The sequence below is a fragment of the Ailuropoda melanoleuca genome, chromosome 12 (genome assembly GCF_002007445.2).
Source record: "Ailuropoda melanoleuca isolate Jingjing chromosome 12, ASM200744v2, whole genome shotgun sequence".
Classification (NCBI taxonomy): Eukaryota; Metazoa; Chordata; class Mammalia; order Carnivora; family Ursidae; genus Ailuropoda; species Ailuropoda melanoleuca.
The window spans coordinates 105,475-122,641 of NC_048229.1; the positions used below are offsets into that span (position 1 = coordinate 105,475).

The 17,167-nt window shown below is 42.0% G+C and overlaps 1 protein-coding gene and 1 long non-coding RNA gene across 2 annotated transcripts; one reads left to right on the plus strand and one right to left on the minus strand.

The window, feature by feature from the left end:
- Window positions 1-60: 60 nt before the first annotated feature.
- Window positions 61-8,247, plus strand: ZNF891 (zinc finger protein 891). The gene is given in 11 exon segments (XM_019803718.2): window positions 61-243; window positions 6,069-6,484; window positions 6,487-6,705; window positions 6,707-6,775; window positions 6,979-7,019; window positions 7,021-7,085; window positions 7,088-7,199; window positions 7,201-7,477; window positions 7,680-7,722; window positions 7,725-8,016; window positions 8,018-8,247. Coding segments are annotated over 11 exon segments (1,731 nt in total). The 5' UTR covers window positions 61-146; the 3' UTR covers window positions 8,118-8,247.
- LOC117804560 lies at window positions 2,125-13,171 on the minus strand. Its single transcript, XR_004629039.1, has 3 exons — window positions 12,954-13,171; window positions 5,033-5,163; window positions 2,125-2,385 (listed from the first exon to the last, which is right to left on the minus strand). It is a non-coding gene; the product is annotated as an uncharacterized LOC117804560 (long non-coding RNA).
- Between the last annotated feature and the right edge of the window lie 3,996 nt (window positions 13,172-17,167).

Genomic DNA, 17,167 nt, shown 5'->3' on the forward strand with positions numbered 1-17,167 from the left:
GGGCGCGAGCCCAGAATCCCTCCGCGGGGCGGGCCTGGACGGCGCGGGGCCTCCTGGGAAATGTAGTCCCCGCCCCTCGGATCTTGGGGCGGCTGAGCGCGGGAATTGTGGGTGCTGCTTTCCTCCTTCCGATTGGGGGGCTCCGGATGCCGCCGACCGCCGCCTGCCCAGCGCGCGCTCTCCTCTCCCCGCCCGCGGCGGCCCGGTGGTTGCGACGCCGAGAGGCAGGTACCCCGTGGACAGGTGAGCGCGCGGGAGCGTGTAGAGGAGACGGGGCCCGTGAGCGGGGGCGTGGAGAGCGGTCGCTCCGGTGCTCAGTGCCCACCCGGGCCTCGCGGGCAGCCAGGCCTGGCCCTGCGGCCGGCCGGGAGGGGGCGGGGGCCGAACGGGGAGGGGCCGCCTCGGTGAGCGCTGCTGGCAGTCGGTGGTGGGCTTCCCGCAGCGGCCGGTCCTTCGTGCGGGGCTTTCCCGGGATCCGTGTTAATCCCTTCGTGCATGCCTGCGCTGCCCCACAGTAACGAGATCTCCGTTCTCTAAGGCAAGCCCGGAATTAATAGGGCTTGAAATTATGTGAACCTTATTTGGACCGTAAGTCAAAGAAATTGCTTGTAAAGTCTAATGAGATACAAAAAAGTTTGAACACTCCGTATATATCTGATATTAAGCAATTCCTGGTAATTTGTGGGTGTGACTATATCCTGGTTTTGATTTTTTAAGAGGTTTTTTTCAGAGATAAATTCTGGGGCGCCTGGCTGGCTCAGTCCACACAGCACGCAACTCTTGATGCGGGGGCGGGGGGGGGGTAGTTCAAGCCCCACGTTGGGCGTAGAGCTTACTATAAAAAAAATGGGTAAAAACACTACAGAGATAAATTATGAAATGTTTACAAATAATAGAGCATCCCCATATCTGCTTCAAAATACAGTGGGTACGAGAGAGTTCATCAGCTGTTACATTATAGGAACACTTTTTTTGCTTGTCAGTAATTCTTGCAAATGTTCTGAATGTGATGCTATTTTATTACTTTAGTACACAGTCCTATTCAAGTTGTTAATATTTTACTTAGGGCTTTTTTGGTGTTCAGAAATAAAATTGCATTTTAATCTTCTTCCCTTGTACTGTCTGGGGGGCCCGCCTATGTGGGGCCACGACGGGGTGGAAGCGGGTGGCCCTGGCGGTGAAAAGAATTTCCCCAGGCGGATCAAAGGCGATAGACGTTTATTGAACCCACCGCAGGGGTGGGAGGGGAGGCGGCTGGACAGCAGAGGAGAGGCCGTCTGCAGCAAGGCAGTGGATGGGGCTGTTTTTTTAAGAGAGAAGGTGAGAACGTATGGAGATGTATGGCATTTTGCTTTTTTGGTAACTACCGGGTTGTACGTATTTTGAGGTGGGTCTCCAGATAGGCAGGTGTGTGTTCAGCCAAGGGGATCGCTGTAGGGCCTGTCCACATTCCATCATTCCAGCCTCTTCACCTAAAAGCGGCCTCTATGCTATCTTTGCAATACTGTCTGTTGTACCATAAAAAGATTTCACAAGTCTCGTGAATAATTTGGGAAGCCTCGGATTTTTTTCCCTCCTATTCTGTAAAGTAGTTTTTCCATTGTAAGTTTTGGGCTCAAAATCTCCAGGCGTAGATATTTGCCTTCTGATTCTTTTTCTTCTTTTTCTTTCTTTTTTTTTTTAATGGTTGTTGATGGGTTTAAGTTTTGTAGTTCTTACTGAGTCAATTTCGACACTTAAAGTTTATAGAAAATTGTTCACCTGTGAATTTTCAAGTTTCGTGGCATAAAGTTGTTCATACTAATCTTCTATAGTGATTTTTTGGAGATTTAAAAAATCACGGCTTTTTAGTGATATTTTAAAATCATTGCTATAATTGTAGCCATTTTTTCTTTTTTGAGCTTAAGTCGGAGACAAGGTCATTGATCTCCCTGTGATGGTGTGGTAACCTCCAGCACAGTAATTGGCAGCATCTTCCCTCCCAGTGATGAGCTGCTCAGGGTGGAAAAGCTGGTGTTAGGTACCAGTGTGAACTTCATCAGTGACTGTGGATTCCACATCTACAAACACTGCCGTGCACCCATGTGTGCCAGCAGCTGTCTCACTGCAGAAGGTGTTGAAGGAGTTATCTCCTCCCCCAGTAGTCTTGTTAATTGGCATCTGACCATTGGGCTGGATGCCCTGTTCCAGGCAGTAGAGCTCCCAGCAGGCATTGCCAATCTGAACACCAGCCTGGATGGAAATGAATTTGCACATGGTTGCTGCCTTGTGGCTGCTGAGCAGATGGCAGAGAGGAAGAGAAGAGGTGGTTGCTTCTTACAGCGCTGCTCTTAGGCGGTCCATGGAAGAACTTAACTTCCCTCAGAATTTTAAAAGTGGGCAAAGCTAGATAGAAATGAAGCAGTGTTACCATTGAAAAGTCCTATCCTACACCTGTTCCTGTTCTTTTGTATGTAACCTGTTTATCATCTCTTGGCACGTTTAGATTCATCAGTTTATTTTTGGTATTCAAAACTTTCATGTTGATATGCTTAGTTCCAGTCTTTTAAGAAATTGCCCGTTTTGGGATGCCTGGGTGGCTCAGTCAGTTAAGCGTCTGCCTTCCACTCAGGTCATGATCTCAGGGTCCTGGGATGGAGCCGTGCACTGGGCTGCCTGCTTCTCCATCTCACGATGCGCCCCCCATGCTCTCTCTCTCTCTCTCAAATAAATAAATAGAATTTTTAAAAAAACAATTGCCCATTTTGATGGGTCAGTGCTTACATATTTCACTATTTTAAGGAATTTCTCCTGTATTTGTTTGATTCTCTCTTCTGTTTTTTCTTTCTGGAACTCTGAATAATCTGGTGTTGAACCTTTGAAATTGATCATATAATTTTCTTACCTTTTCCCTCTCTTTGCATATCTCTTTTGGGAGTTCTGCTTTCTGGAAGAGTTCTTCAGCTTTATCTTTAAATCTTTTAACTTTTTTAATTTTTTGTTATTATACTTTTAAATTTCCTAAGACCATTTATTTTGTGATTTTATATGTAAAAAAAAATCAGCCATACATTCCTATTAATGTTTTATGAATGAAATATCTCTCTGATGATTTTTAGACTTATATTATGAAAATTCCAAAACACAAAAAAGTATAACAGACACCCCTTATATATCACTGTTTTGAAGCAGATCTTTTACACGATATATTGTAAATATTTCAAAATCTGTATCCAATTATAACTCCTTTAAAAATCATAAAAAATATATTATTATTACATCTACAGAATTAGCAGTACTTCTCTAATATCAAATGTATAGGCAGTGTTCAAAATTATCTCTAATTTCAGGGGTGCCTGGGTGGCTCAGTTGTCAAGCGTTTGCCTTTGGCTCAGGGCATGATCCCGGCATTCTGGGATCAAGCCCCACATCAGGCTCCTCCGCTGGGAGCCTGCTTCTCCCTCTCCCACTCCCCCTGCCTGTGTTCCCTCTCTCGCTGGCTGTCTCCCTCTGTCAAATAAATAAATAAAATCTTAAAACAATTTTTTTTCCTGTTATTTCATAAGTGTGTGTGTGGTTTTTCTTTTAATTTTATTTGACTCATGGTCTAAATAAGTTTCATGAAGTTTTAGGTTTCTTTTAATTTAAGGTGTGCCTTAGAGAAATTATATCCCAATCTTGTTTCAACTTGCATTTCTCTTATGAGCATCTTTGAGGATGCTGCTGTCACTTTGAAATATACCAGTGTTTTTCTCACTTTTTAGGACACCATTGGAATTCTAGGTTGAATCTGTTTTCCTTTAGCACTTTGAAGAAATTCTGCGGTCTTCTGGCCCCAAACAGATAGTCGTCAGCTGTCTTGACACCATTTAATAACTACTCCATCCTTTCCCCCCACTGATTCATAGTGCTGCCTTTATCATATATTAAATGTCTAGCTACACATCAATCTGCTTCTGAAGTTTTTTTACTTTTTATTATTGCCCCATTATCATCTGTTTGAGTTACTAGAGATTTTTTTAAGAGTTTTATTCATTTGACAGCACAAGCAGGAGGAGTGGCAGGTAGAGGGAGAAGCAGGCTCTTCACTGAGCAGGGAGCTTGATGTAGGGCTCGATCCCAGGACCCTGGGATCACAACATTAGCCAAAGGCAGATGCTTAACCAACTAAGCCACCCAGGCACCCCAAGTTACTAGAGATTTATAATGCATTTTTAAATATAGTAGGGTAAATACACACTATTTTAATAATTGCCTTGTTATTCATGTACTTTCATTTTCCTATAAAACCTTAAAATCAAATTGTCATTTCAAAATCCCTATTGAATAGATTAATGAAAATCCAATGCAATTCTAGGTAGAGAAAAATTGAAATCTTTATAATTTTGAATCTTTCCATTCATGATCATGATGAATCCCTCCATTTATTCAGATACTTTTTCCTGTTTGTCCCTAAAGTGTTTCGTTTTTCTAATTAGTTCTGTAACTAGGAAAGAAATAAAACGTGGGGAGTTGAGGAACAAGTCCAGAATACAATTCTTAGCTTAGGAAGCTTTAACCAGAAGATAAAGTAAGTTCCTTTTTGAAGAGGAAGCATAACTTTCTAATTTTTTTTCCTTCTGAAAGAAGGGTATGGGTGGGGGCGGGGCTCCTTCACAAAACCTTAATTGCCATGGACTCACTCAGCTTATTTGATAAATATTTGTTGAGTGTCTACCATGTGCTAGGAATGTTCTAGGTAATTGGAATACAGCAATGAACAAATCAGATGGAAATCTACTTCTGTACGGTTTACACCAAAGCTACAGACTTATATACACTTGTGGCTTAAGAACATAGAATCTGGGACGCCTGGGTGGCTCAGTCGTTAAGCGTCTGACTTCGGCTCAGGGCATGATCCCAGAGTCCTGGTTTCGAACCCCACATCAGGCTCCTCCACTGGGAGCCTCCTTCTTTGTCTCCCACTCCCCCTGCCTGTGTTCCCTCTCTTGCTGGCTGTCTCTCTGTTAATAAATAAAAACTTAAAAAAAAAAAAAAAGAACATAGACTCTACCTGTCAAAAGATATTTGTATAAATAAAATTTCCGATTCTGTGATTTTGTCCATTAAAACTGAACTCTATTGTAGCATTGAGATAGAGGGCTCACATTTGAAGGATATCATCTCATCTTCAAGAAGTAACACCTGTAAAAAAAATTAGCATAACAAATTATTGCATGATTTCTTGTGATCCAAAGTCTCTAAGCATTCATATTTTTGTAGTCATACTGTATCTTTTTAATATTTATTTTAAAGCCTTTGTTAAAAATGTATAGGAAAGTACTATGTCATCTTATTAACATTAAGGCCTCACTCTCAAAGTTTGGATCATAGATCATGCATCTTTGTTGATCCCATTCAAGTTCTAGACAGAATAAATTATCATGAGGAAACATGGACTCTGGGGAGAGAGATTGAATTGGAGGTAATCAAATGAATGTTTCAAAGTCACATATCTACCTTTAACAACTCCAGTAAAATTCCTGAGTACCAGCTGAATCCTCAGTGCTCTTAATCATGTATGAGGTTATTCAGGTAAACACGAAGTTATGTATAGGAAAGTAAGCATATGTAGAATAATTATGTTTCACAGGAAAATTATTATCCCATTCCAAAAGTTAACTTAAAAAGTTTCAGAGTACACACAAAATTTAATCAACCATGCCTCTTTGAACTGGTTCTCTTTAGCTTTTTCTTTTAATAATGCATGCTCCTTTCACACAGTGCTAAACACTAGTCTCCAGGAGAAGCTAGTATAAATAACCAAGATGACAGTTCTAAAAGGGGGCCAAGGATGACAATATTGTATGTGACTACAAATCCCTGTAAAGATTTTAAGCAGGCCAATCCTTGGTGGGAGAAGTGGGAAGAGTCTACAATTTTTCTTTTTCCTTGTTAACAGTGGGGCCCTATTTCCACCTTTCTTCATTTACCTGAACTTGCCTCTTTGGCTACAGGGAGGACACCCAGTGAAATAAATGCATGCATGCCCTGATAGGATCAGAGAGCCAAGAAAAGAAATATCCTGATCTCTGTACCTTATTGTGCAGGCAGATATCACTTTCAGACTCTCAAGATGGCAGCCATTAACCTATCCCTCATATGGGCTCTGCCAACACAGGATTCTGCCTGTTTATACATGAGAAATAATGAGGAAGAAAGGGTGGTGGCTGGATTTCCACAAACCTGGTTACAGGTACCAGTGACCTTTAAAGATGTGGCTGTGGAGTTTACCCAGGAGGAGTGGATGATGCTTGATTCTGGTCAGAGAAGAATTTGCAGAGATGTGATATTGGAAAACTATATGAGTCTTACCTCAGTGGAGTATCAATTATGGAAGCCTACTGTGATCTCCCCATTGGCTTAAGAAGAGATAAGAACTATGAAAAGGAGAATTCTCCAAGGCACCTATCCGGACTGGGAGATTCAACTTAAAACCAAAGAATCAACTCCTAAACAGATATTTGTAGGGAAAAATCATCCAATGGAGTAAAAATGATAAGATTCATAATGGGCAATTGGTCCTCCACATTAAGTGAAGACCAGGAATGCCATAAGGTCAGAAAACAGCACAAAATCCCAGAGAGAAATTTGAGGAAAGTGACCCGAAAGAAAACAACCTCTCGGGAGAGATTCTATGACCATCATGAATTAGAGAAAAACTCTGAACTTGGATCAAAACACGTTTTTTTCAAAGAGAGTTTCAACCAGTAAACATTGCCATAAATGTTACTTAAATATTGAGAGTTTGAGGGGCGCCTGGGTGGCACGGCGGTTAAGCGTCTGCCTTCAGCTCAGGGCGTGATCCTGGCGTTATGGGATCGAGCCCCACATCAGGCTCCTCTGCTGGGAGCCTGCTTCTTCCTCTCCCACTCCCCCTGCTTGTGTTCCCTCTCTCGCTGGCTGTCTCTGTCTCTGTCAAATAAATAAAAATTTAAAAATAAATAAATAAATATTGAGAGTTTGAAACATTATTCAGTCGTAAACAATTAAAAGAGAAACTGTAAGTGGGAAGTTCTGTGAAAGTCATAAATATGATAGAGATCTGTGGCATCTTGAAAAAATTCAGCAGAAAAATATGCATGCTTCAAACATGTTATACACTTCAAACATAATAATATGCTTCCTTTATATAACAATTTTCATATGGTGGAGAATTATGAAGGTAATAAAACCAAGACATTGTCATCATTCATCCATCCCACAGGCAACAGGAGCAAACTCCTAATGGAGAGGATATCATAAATGTAATCAATGTGGGAAAGCCTTCAAAAGACTTTGTAATCTTATTTGGCACAAGAAAAGTCATGTGGGCAAAAAACAATATTAATGCAAAGAATGTGGGAAAGTCTCCAACAATTCCTCAACCCAAAGGAGACATGTAAGAACTCACACTGGTGAGAAACGCTACAAATGTAATCAATGTGGAAAAGCTTTCACTCAAAAAACATCTCTGGGGGCACCTGGGTGGTGCAGTCGTTAAGCATCTGCCTTTGGCTCAGGGCGTGATCCCAGCGTTAGGGGATCGAGCCCCACATCAGGCTCCTCTGCTGGGAACCTGCTTCATCCTCTCCCACTCCCCCTGCTTGTGTTCCCTCTCTCGTTGGCTGTCTCTGTCAAATAAATAAATAAAATCTTTAAAAAAAAATAAATCTCTGAAGATTCATGTAAGAACTCACACTGGAGAAAAACCTTATGAGTGTAATCCTTTGGTTCTTACCTAATAGTGCACAAGAGAATACACACTATGAAGAAACTCTGTGACTGCAGTGACTGTGGAAAAACCTTTACTACAAGCTCACACCTTAAAGTTCACAAGAAAATACACACTCGAGAGAATCTCTACAAATGTAATGACTGTGGGAAAGTTTTTAGTGGTCTCTCATCCCTTAGAATGCATGTGAGAACTCATGCTGAAGAGAAACCCTATCCATGTAAGGAATGTAGGAAAACCTTCAGTGTTTCCTCTTCCCTTAGGAGATATGTGAGAACTCACACGAGAAAAACCGTATGAATGTATTCAATGTGAAAAAGCCTTCAGTTGGAGTTCTTCACTTATTAAACACAAAAGAGCTTATACTGGGAGAGAAACTCCATAAATGTTATGAATGTGGAATTGCTTTATTCATTGTCTTAAGGTGGACTCCAACTCATTATTTCTGGCTTTATCATCCAAAATAAGCATTTAATACTATAGTCCTCTAAATACCTCTTTAACAATGTAACACATTTTGGTCTGTTTATTTTCATTCTAAATGTTGTACAAAATTTATGACTTAACGAGTCTATAGCTGTTTAGAATTCTATGTTTTATAGTTAAAAGTTTGCAGTTATTTTCTTACTGATTTTCTTTTTTAAAAAAGCCATTCAGCTGAGGGGCAGGGAAAGATGGCAGAGGAGTAGGGGACCCTGTTTCAACCATTCCCCTGAATCCAGCTGGATATCTACCAGACCATCCTGAGCACCCACGAAATCAGCCTGAGATGTAAGAAGATACATCGGGATCTCTACAAACAGAACATCTCTGGTGCTTGTTCTTGAGGTATGAAGTGGGAGCCGAGAGTCTGCGGGCAGCTATAGGAAGATAAATGGAACCGGGAGGGAGCCTCTGTGCTCACGTGCTGGGAAGGCAGAAGCCTCCCATGCTGGGGAGTGGGCTGGACTTGCAGACCAGCAGGAGCAGCAGAGAAAGATGTTTAGGACACCATCCCCCAGACTGAAACCTGGAACTCGGGAGCATGCGTGTGAACCGGGAGTGGCTGGTGGTTTTAGAAGCACAAAGGGCAGAGACGTGCCCAGCCCTGGGAGCAAGGACTGGAAGAGCAGCTGTGGGGCGCACAACCTAGGATACTGTGGGTTTTTAGCAGCACTGACAGAAACGGAGTCAGTGTGGCCTGGAGAGCTCAGTGAAAAGCAGACTGTGATCTCTCTGTTCTGAGACAGAGGTTTGGATACAGTCACTGCTGCTATGACTCTCAGAAGAGACACAGAAAGCTGCCAGGGAAATCTGCCAGAGAACAAAAGCCCCCAAAAACCGGTTCTCACTGAACCCATCCCCCCCTCCACAGAGGACAATCAATTCCCCCCAAACAGGGTTGCCTGCATATCAGCGTGGCAGGCCCCTCCCCCAGAAGGCAGGCTGAAAGAACAAGAAGCCCATATCCCTAAGGTCCCTGTAAAACAGGTGCACCTTGCTTGGGCCCTGGTCAATAATTTGGGCTCTGTACATCCCCGCAACCACACCTCATCAGAATGACAAGGAGGAACCCCCAACAAAGGAAAGAAACAGAGGCTGTGGCCTCTGCCACAGAACTAATGGATATGGATATATCCAAGATGTCAGAAATGGGTTTCAGAGTAACAAGTATCAAGATGATGTGTAGGCTTGAGAAAAATATTAACGAAAGTATAGAAACTCTAAGGGCTGAAATGAGAACAAATCTGGTGGAACTTAAAAATGCTATGAATGAAATGCAGTCTAAACTGGATGCTCTGACGGCCAGGGTAAACGAGGCAGAAGAATAAATTAGTGAGTTAGAGGATAAGATGATAGAAAAGAAGGAAAAAGAGGTAGCATGGGAAAAAAGAATCCAGTTTCAAGAAAATGAACTGCAGGAGATTACTGACTCAATGAAACATTCCAATGTCAGAATTATCAGGATCCCCCAGGGGGTGGAGAAAGAGAGAGGTCTAGAAGAGATTTCTGAGCAAATTGTAGCTGAGAACTTCCATAATCTAGGGAAGGAAACAAGCATTCGTGTCCAAGAGGCAGAGAGGACCCCTTCCAAGATCAATGAGAACAGACTAACACCACAACATATAATAGTACAATTCACAAATCTTAGATCCAAGGAAACAATCTTGAAAGTGGTGAGGGGGAAGAGAATCCTCACCCACAGAGGGAGGAACATCAGAATAATGTGAGACCTGGCAAGCCAGAAAGGGCTGGAAAGACATCTTCAGGGTACTAAATGAGAAGAACATGCAGCCAAGGATACTGTATCCAGCAAGGCTCTCATTCAGAATGGATGGAGAAACAAGGAGCTTCAAGACCGGCAGAAACTGAAAGAATATGTGACCAGCAAGCCAACCCTACAAGAAGTATTAAGGGGGATTCTATAAAAGTAGAAAGACCCCAAGAGTGATACAGAACAAATTTACAGAAACAATTTGTAGAAACAAGGACTTCACAGGCAGCATGATGACATTGAAATAATATCTCTCAAAAATCACTCTCAATGTGAATGGCCTAAATGCTCCCATAAAATGCCACAGGGTTGCAGATTGGATAAAGATATAACCCACCCATATGTTGTCTACAGGAGACTCACTTTGAACCTAAAGTGAATCCAGACTGAATGTGAAGGGATGAACACTTTTTCATGCCAACGGACCTCAAAAGAAAGCTGGGGATCTAAAAATTATAAATATCTATGCCCCCAACAGGGGAGCAGCCAACTACATAAGCTAACTGTTAACCAAAATAAAGACATATAGATAATAATATGTTAATAGTAGGGGACCTCAACACTCCACTCTCAGCAATAGACAGATCATCTAAGCAGAAAATCAACAAAGAAACAAGAGCTTTGAATGACACACTGGACCAGATGGACCTCATAGATATATACAGAACACTCCACCCTAAAACAACAGAATACTCATTCTTTTCAAACGCACATGGAACTTTCTACAGAATAGACCCTATACTGGATCACAAAACAGGTCTCAACTGATACCAAAAGATTGAGATGATTCCCTGCATATTCTCAGACCACAATGCTTTGAAACTGGAACTCAATCACAAGAAAAAATTTGGAAGAAACTCAAACACTTGGAAGCTAAGGACCATCCTGCTTAAGAATGCTTGGGTAAACCAGGAAATTAAAGAAGAACTTAAGCAACTCATGGAAACCAATGAGAATGAAAACACGTCAGTCCAAAACCTATGGGATACTGCAAAGTCGATCCTAAGGGGGAAATACATAGCCATCGAAGCCTCAATCAAAAGAATAGAAAAATCTAAAATACAGTCCCTATACTCACACCTTAAACAGCTGGAGATGGAATAAAAGAACAGGCCTAAGCCACACACGAAAAGACAACTGATTAAGATTAGAGCAGAGATCAATGAATTAGAAACCAAAAATACAGTAGAGCAGATCAACAAAACTACAAGCTGGTTCTTTGAAAGAATTCATAAGATCGATAAACCAATGGCCAGACTTATCTGAAAGAAAAGAGAAAGGACCCAAATTAATAAAATGATGAATGAAAGGGGAGAGATCTTGACTAACACCAAGGAAATAGAAACAATCATTAGAAACTGTTATCAACAACTATATGCCAATAAATTAAGCAGCCTGGAAGAAATGGACGCCTTCCTGGAAACCTATAAACTACAGAGACTGAAACGAAGAGATTGACAACTTAAATAGGCCAATATGCAGTAACGAGATTGAAGCAGTGATCAAAAATCTCCCGAAAAACAAGACTCCAGGGCCTGATGGATTCCCTGGGGAATTCTACCAAACATTCAAAGAAGAAATATTACCTATTCTCCTGAAGCTGTTTCAAAAAATAGAAGCAGAAGGAAAACAACCAAACTCGTTCTATGAGTCCAGCATTACCTTGATCCCCAAACCAGGCAAAGACCCCACCAAAAAGGAGAATTACAGACCGATATCCCTGATGAACATGGATGTCAAAATTCTCAACAAGATCCTAGCTAATAGGATCCAACAGTGCATTAAAAGGATTATCCATTATGACCACGTGGGATTCATCCCTGGGATGCAAGGTGGCTCAACATTCGCAAATCAATCAGTGTGATAGAACACATTAATAAGAGAAGAGACAAGAATCATATGGTCCTGTCACTTGATGCTGAAAAAGCATTTGACAAAATATAGCATCCTTTCCTGATTAAAACCCTTCAGAGTGTAGGGATAGAAGGTACATTCCTCAATTTCATAAAAACCATCTATGAAAAGCCCACAGCGAATATCATTCTCAATGGGGAAAAGCTGAGAGCCTTTCCCTTAAGATCAGGAACATGACAAGGATGCCCACTCTCGCCATTATTGTTCAACATAGTACTAGAAGTCCTAGCAACAGCAATCCGACAACAAAAAAGAATAAAAGGTATTCAAATTGGCAAAGAAGAAGTCAAACTCTCTCTCTCTTCGGAGATGACATGATACTTTATGTTGAAAACCCAAAAGACTCCACCCCCAAATTATTAGAACTCATACAGCAATTCAGTAATGTGGCGAGATACAAAATCAATGCGCAGAAATCAGTTGCATTTCTATACACTAACAATGAGACTGAAGAAAGAGAAATCAGGGAATCAATTCCATTTACAATAGCACCAAAAACCATAAGATATCTAGGAATAAACCTAACCAAAGAGGTAAAGATCTATATTCTAGAAAGTACAGAACACTGATGAAAGACATTGAAGAAGACACAAAAAGATGGAAAAACATTCCATGCTCATGGATTGGAAGAATGAACATAGTTAAAATGTCTATGTTACCCAGAGCAATCTACACCTTCAGCGCCATCCCAATCAAAATACCAATGCCATTTTTGGTGGAACAAACAAACCTTAAATTTGTGTGGAAGCAGAAAAGACCCCAAGTCGCCAAGGAAATGTTGAAAAAGAAAAATCTGGGGGCATCACGTTGTCTGATTTCAAGCTATACTACAAAGCTGTGATCACCAAGACAGCATGGTACTGGCACAAAAACAGACACATAGACCAATGGAACAGAATAGAGACCCCAGAAATGGACCGTCGGCTCTTTGGGCAACTAGTCTTTGACAAAGCAGGAAAAAACATCCAATGGAAAAGACAGTCTCTTCAATAAATGGTGCTGGGAAAATTGGACAGCTATATACAGGAGAATGAAACTCGACCATTCTCTCACCATACACAAAGATAAACTCCAAATGGATGAAAGACCTCGATGTGAAACAGGAATCCATCCAAATCATAGAGGAGAACATAGGCGCAACTTCTTCGACATTGGTCACAGCATCTTCTTTCATGACACATCTCCAAAGGCAAGAGAAACAAAAGAAAAAATGAACTTGTGGGACTTCATCAAGGTAAAAAGTTTCTGCACAGCAAAGGAAACAGTCATCAAAACAAAGAGGCAACCCACAGAATGGGAGAAGATATTTGCAAATGAAACTACAGATAAAAGGCTGGTATTCAAGATCTATAAAGAACTTCTCAAACTCAATACACAAGAAACAAATAATCAGCGGCGCCTGGGTGGCACAGCGGTTAAGCGTCTGCCTTTGGCTCAGGGCGTGATCCCGGCGTTATGGGATCGAGCCGCACATCAGGCTCCTCCGCTATGAGCCTGCTGCTTCCTCTCCCACTCCCCCTGCTTGTGTTCCCTCTCTCGCGGGCTGTCTCTATCTCTGTCGAATAAATAAATAAAATCTTTAAAAAAAAAACAAACAAATAATCAAATGAAAAAGTGGGCAGGAAGATATGAACAGACACTTTTCCAATGAAGACATACAAATGGCTAAGAGACACATGAAAAAATGTTCAAAATCATTAGTCATCTGGGAAATTCAAATCAAAACCACACTGAGATACCTTCCGCCAGTTAGAATGGCAAAAATGGACAAGGCAAGAAACAACAAATGTTGGAAAGGATGTGGAGAAAGGGGAACCCTCTTACACTGTTGGTGGGAATACAAGTTGGTACAGACACTTTGGAAAACAGTATGGTGGTTCCTCAAAAAGTTAAAAATAGAGCTACCCTATGACCCAGCCACTGCACTACTGGGTATTTACCCCAAAGGTACAGATGTAGTGAAAAGAAGGACATATGCACCCCAATGTTCATAGCAGCATTGTCCACAATAGCCAAACATGGAAGGAGCCGAGATGCCCTTCAACAGATGAATGGATAAAGGCGTGGTCCATATATACAATGGAATATTACTCAGCCATCAGAAAGAATGATTACCCAGCATTTGCATCGACATGGATGGGACTGCAGGAGATTATGCTAAGTGAAATAAGTCAAGCAGAGAAAGACAATTATCTTATGATTTCACTCATTTGTGGAACATTAAGAAATAGCAGGGAGATCGTTAGGAGAAGGAAGGGAAAACGAAGGGGGGGAAACAGAGGGGGGGAATGAACCACGAGAGATTATAGACTCTGGGAAACAAACTGAGGGCTTCGGGGGGGGATGGGCTAGCCCAGTGATGGGTATTAAGGAGGGCACGTATTGCATGGAGCACTGCATGTTATATGCAAATAATGAATCATGGAACACTACATCAAAAGCTAATGATGGTTAGTATGGTGACTAACATAATAAAAAAAAAGAAAAATTAAAATTAAGAAGACATTCATTTTAAGTGGGGGTGGGCAGGGGGAGAGGGAGAGAAAGAATCCCAAGCAGACTCCCTGCTGAGTGTGGAGCCCAGTGCAGGTCTCGACCCTCAACCCCAAGATCACAGCCCAAGCCAAAATCAAGAGTCAGATGCCCGACCGGCTGAGCCCCCCAGACACCCTTGCTATTATTGATTTCTAAATTAATTACATTATGTTTAGAGTATCTGGGGTATATGATATTACTTTACTGGTATTTTCTTGGGAGTTGCCTTCTGGCCTGTTGTGGCCGGTATTGTTAGTAGGCAGTCAGACATACAGCTCATCCTTCCCTACTGACAATCCTGTCTTAGCTCACAATAGCAATATGTCCAGTTACAAAACTCCTCTCAGTCTCCTTGCAGCCAAGTGTAGCCATAATCCTCATTCCTGATTAATCAAAAATAGTCTCACTTGGAAACAGACCTATCTGGTTTTTTTCTCTTTGCCTTTTTGTACTTTACCTTTCTGCCTTCCCATTCTTTTCTCTTTGAGATTTTCACTCCTAGAGCTGAAGGAGCCATCGGTGGCCATAAGAATGACACCCATGGCCTAAGGGTGGTATAGAAGGAGATCCTGGCTCCTCAGGGACCTCTTTAAATAGCTGTACCAGAACTGTACTGCTTGTATCTGGATATTTTTATGTGAGAAAAGTAAGCTTATTGACGTTAAAAAGCACATGCTTATAGTCTACACAGTAACCTTGTTTTTTTAAAAAGAAAAAAACCAAAGAGGTATGTAGAGTTAAGTATTTTAGGGTTAGATGCATGTATTTGGATAGGAATACAGAAAAGGGAGGAATGAAAGAAGAATGTTGACAGAACTTTTGTCCTTAGGCTAGAAATAACGATGGATCCAAGGTCACCAAAGCCAAGTGATCAGAGAAGCAGGGAAATCCCAGTATTTGAGTATTAGAAATCCAGAGAGTTTTCAGAGAGGGGAAGTTAGCAGTTTCAGTTGCTGAAAGCAGCCCTGGAGATTTTGCTACTTGGTCTTACAGATACTGAGCAGCTTAGCTCTAATTTATTATTTGATGTGAAACAGGAATCCATCCAAATCCTAGAGGAGAACATAGGCTGCAACCTCTTCGACATTGGTCACAGCATCTTCTTTCATGACACATCTCCAAAGGCAAGAGAAACAAAAGAAAAAATGAACTTGTGGGACTTCATCAAGATAAAAAGTTTCTGCACAGCAAAGGAAACAGTCATCAAAACAAGAAACAAAACATAGAAAGAGGAACCTATGACAGAAGACAGAGGCAGTAGGTGCAGTTTTAGTCGTGATACCTTTATGGAGTTGTGAAGCATCCATACAAACTGGCTGGGACGTTGCAGTTCGGGACCTGAGGAACTGTCTAGGATGGAGATGCAACCTTAGCAACATCAGTAGATGGACCAGAGTAGGTCTTATGAAGGTGACTGAGATTGCATAGGGAAAATGGATGGTGGAAAAAGACAATGTCTACCACTGACCATGAAGACCTGCTGTATTTAAAGGTAGGCTTTAAAAAGGCATCTTAGTAGATAAGAGGAGAAACATAAAGACAAGCCTTGCCAAACCAAGACATCTAGTGTCTCAAGAAGGAAGATAAAGTTGGTTCTTTTAAATACTACTTAGAGGTCAAATTCGATGGAGTCTTAAAAAGTGAATGTATCATAGAGCAACGTGAGGAGTATTGTTGACCTTAGTTGGAAATAATAATGTTGAGGATGGCATGAGGTTAGTAATCAATAAAGGACCAGTAAGTAAAGACTGAATATAGACAAGTTTGAATATGAGAGAAAGTATAGTAGCAAGAGAGACTTGGTCAAGGCAAAAGATTTTTAAAACAATGAGAAACTAGGGACACCCGGGTGGCTCAGCTGGTTGAGTGACCAACTCTTCATTTCAGCTCAAGTCATGATCTTGGGTCATGAGATCGAACCCTGGATTAGGCTCAGTACTTTGTGCAGAGTCTGCTTGGGACTCTCCTTCTCCCTCTGCCCCTCCCCCCTGCTTGCACACTCTCTCTCTCTCAAATGCATGGATAAATCCTTTTTTAAAAAAAAAAAAAAGAGAGAGAGAGAACCTGGGGAGAGGAAGAGGCAGGCTTCCAGCCTGGTAGCCTGATGTGGGGCTTGATTCCAGAATGCTGGGATCACGCCCTGAGCCGAAGGCAGACGCTTGGCAATTGAGCCACCCAGACGCCCCTTAAGTGAAAAACAAGCAACGTATTGTGTGTATCTAAAAGTGTGAGAATCCTGAGAGAGGAGTTAAGATGGTGGAGGAGTAGGGGTCCCCTTTTTCAGCTGGTCCCCTGGGTCGAGCTGGATAGGTACCAGACCATCCTGAACATCCACGGAATCAGCCTGAGACGCGAAGATACATCTGGAACTCTACAAATGAACATCTCCAGCACCGAGTATTGAGGTACAAAGCGGGGAACCATGAAACCACGCACAGATATCGGAAGATAAACGGAAGGGGGAGGGAGCCACCGCGTTCAGGCGCCGGGAAGCAGTAGCCAACTGCACTGGGGAGCAGGCGGACTCACAGACCAGCACCCACGAGAGAGCAGACTGAGACCGTGAGCCGGGGAACGCACGCGACCAGACTGAAAACCGGAGTTCCAGAGTGCAAGAACCACACTGAAACGGAGCTCGGGAGCGCGCAGGGGCAGCTGGCGGTGTTAGAAACACAAAGGATAGAGACGTGCCANAAGGACAGAGACGTGCCGGCCCTGGAAGTGAGGGCTGG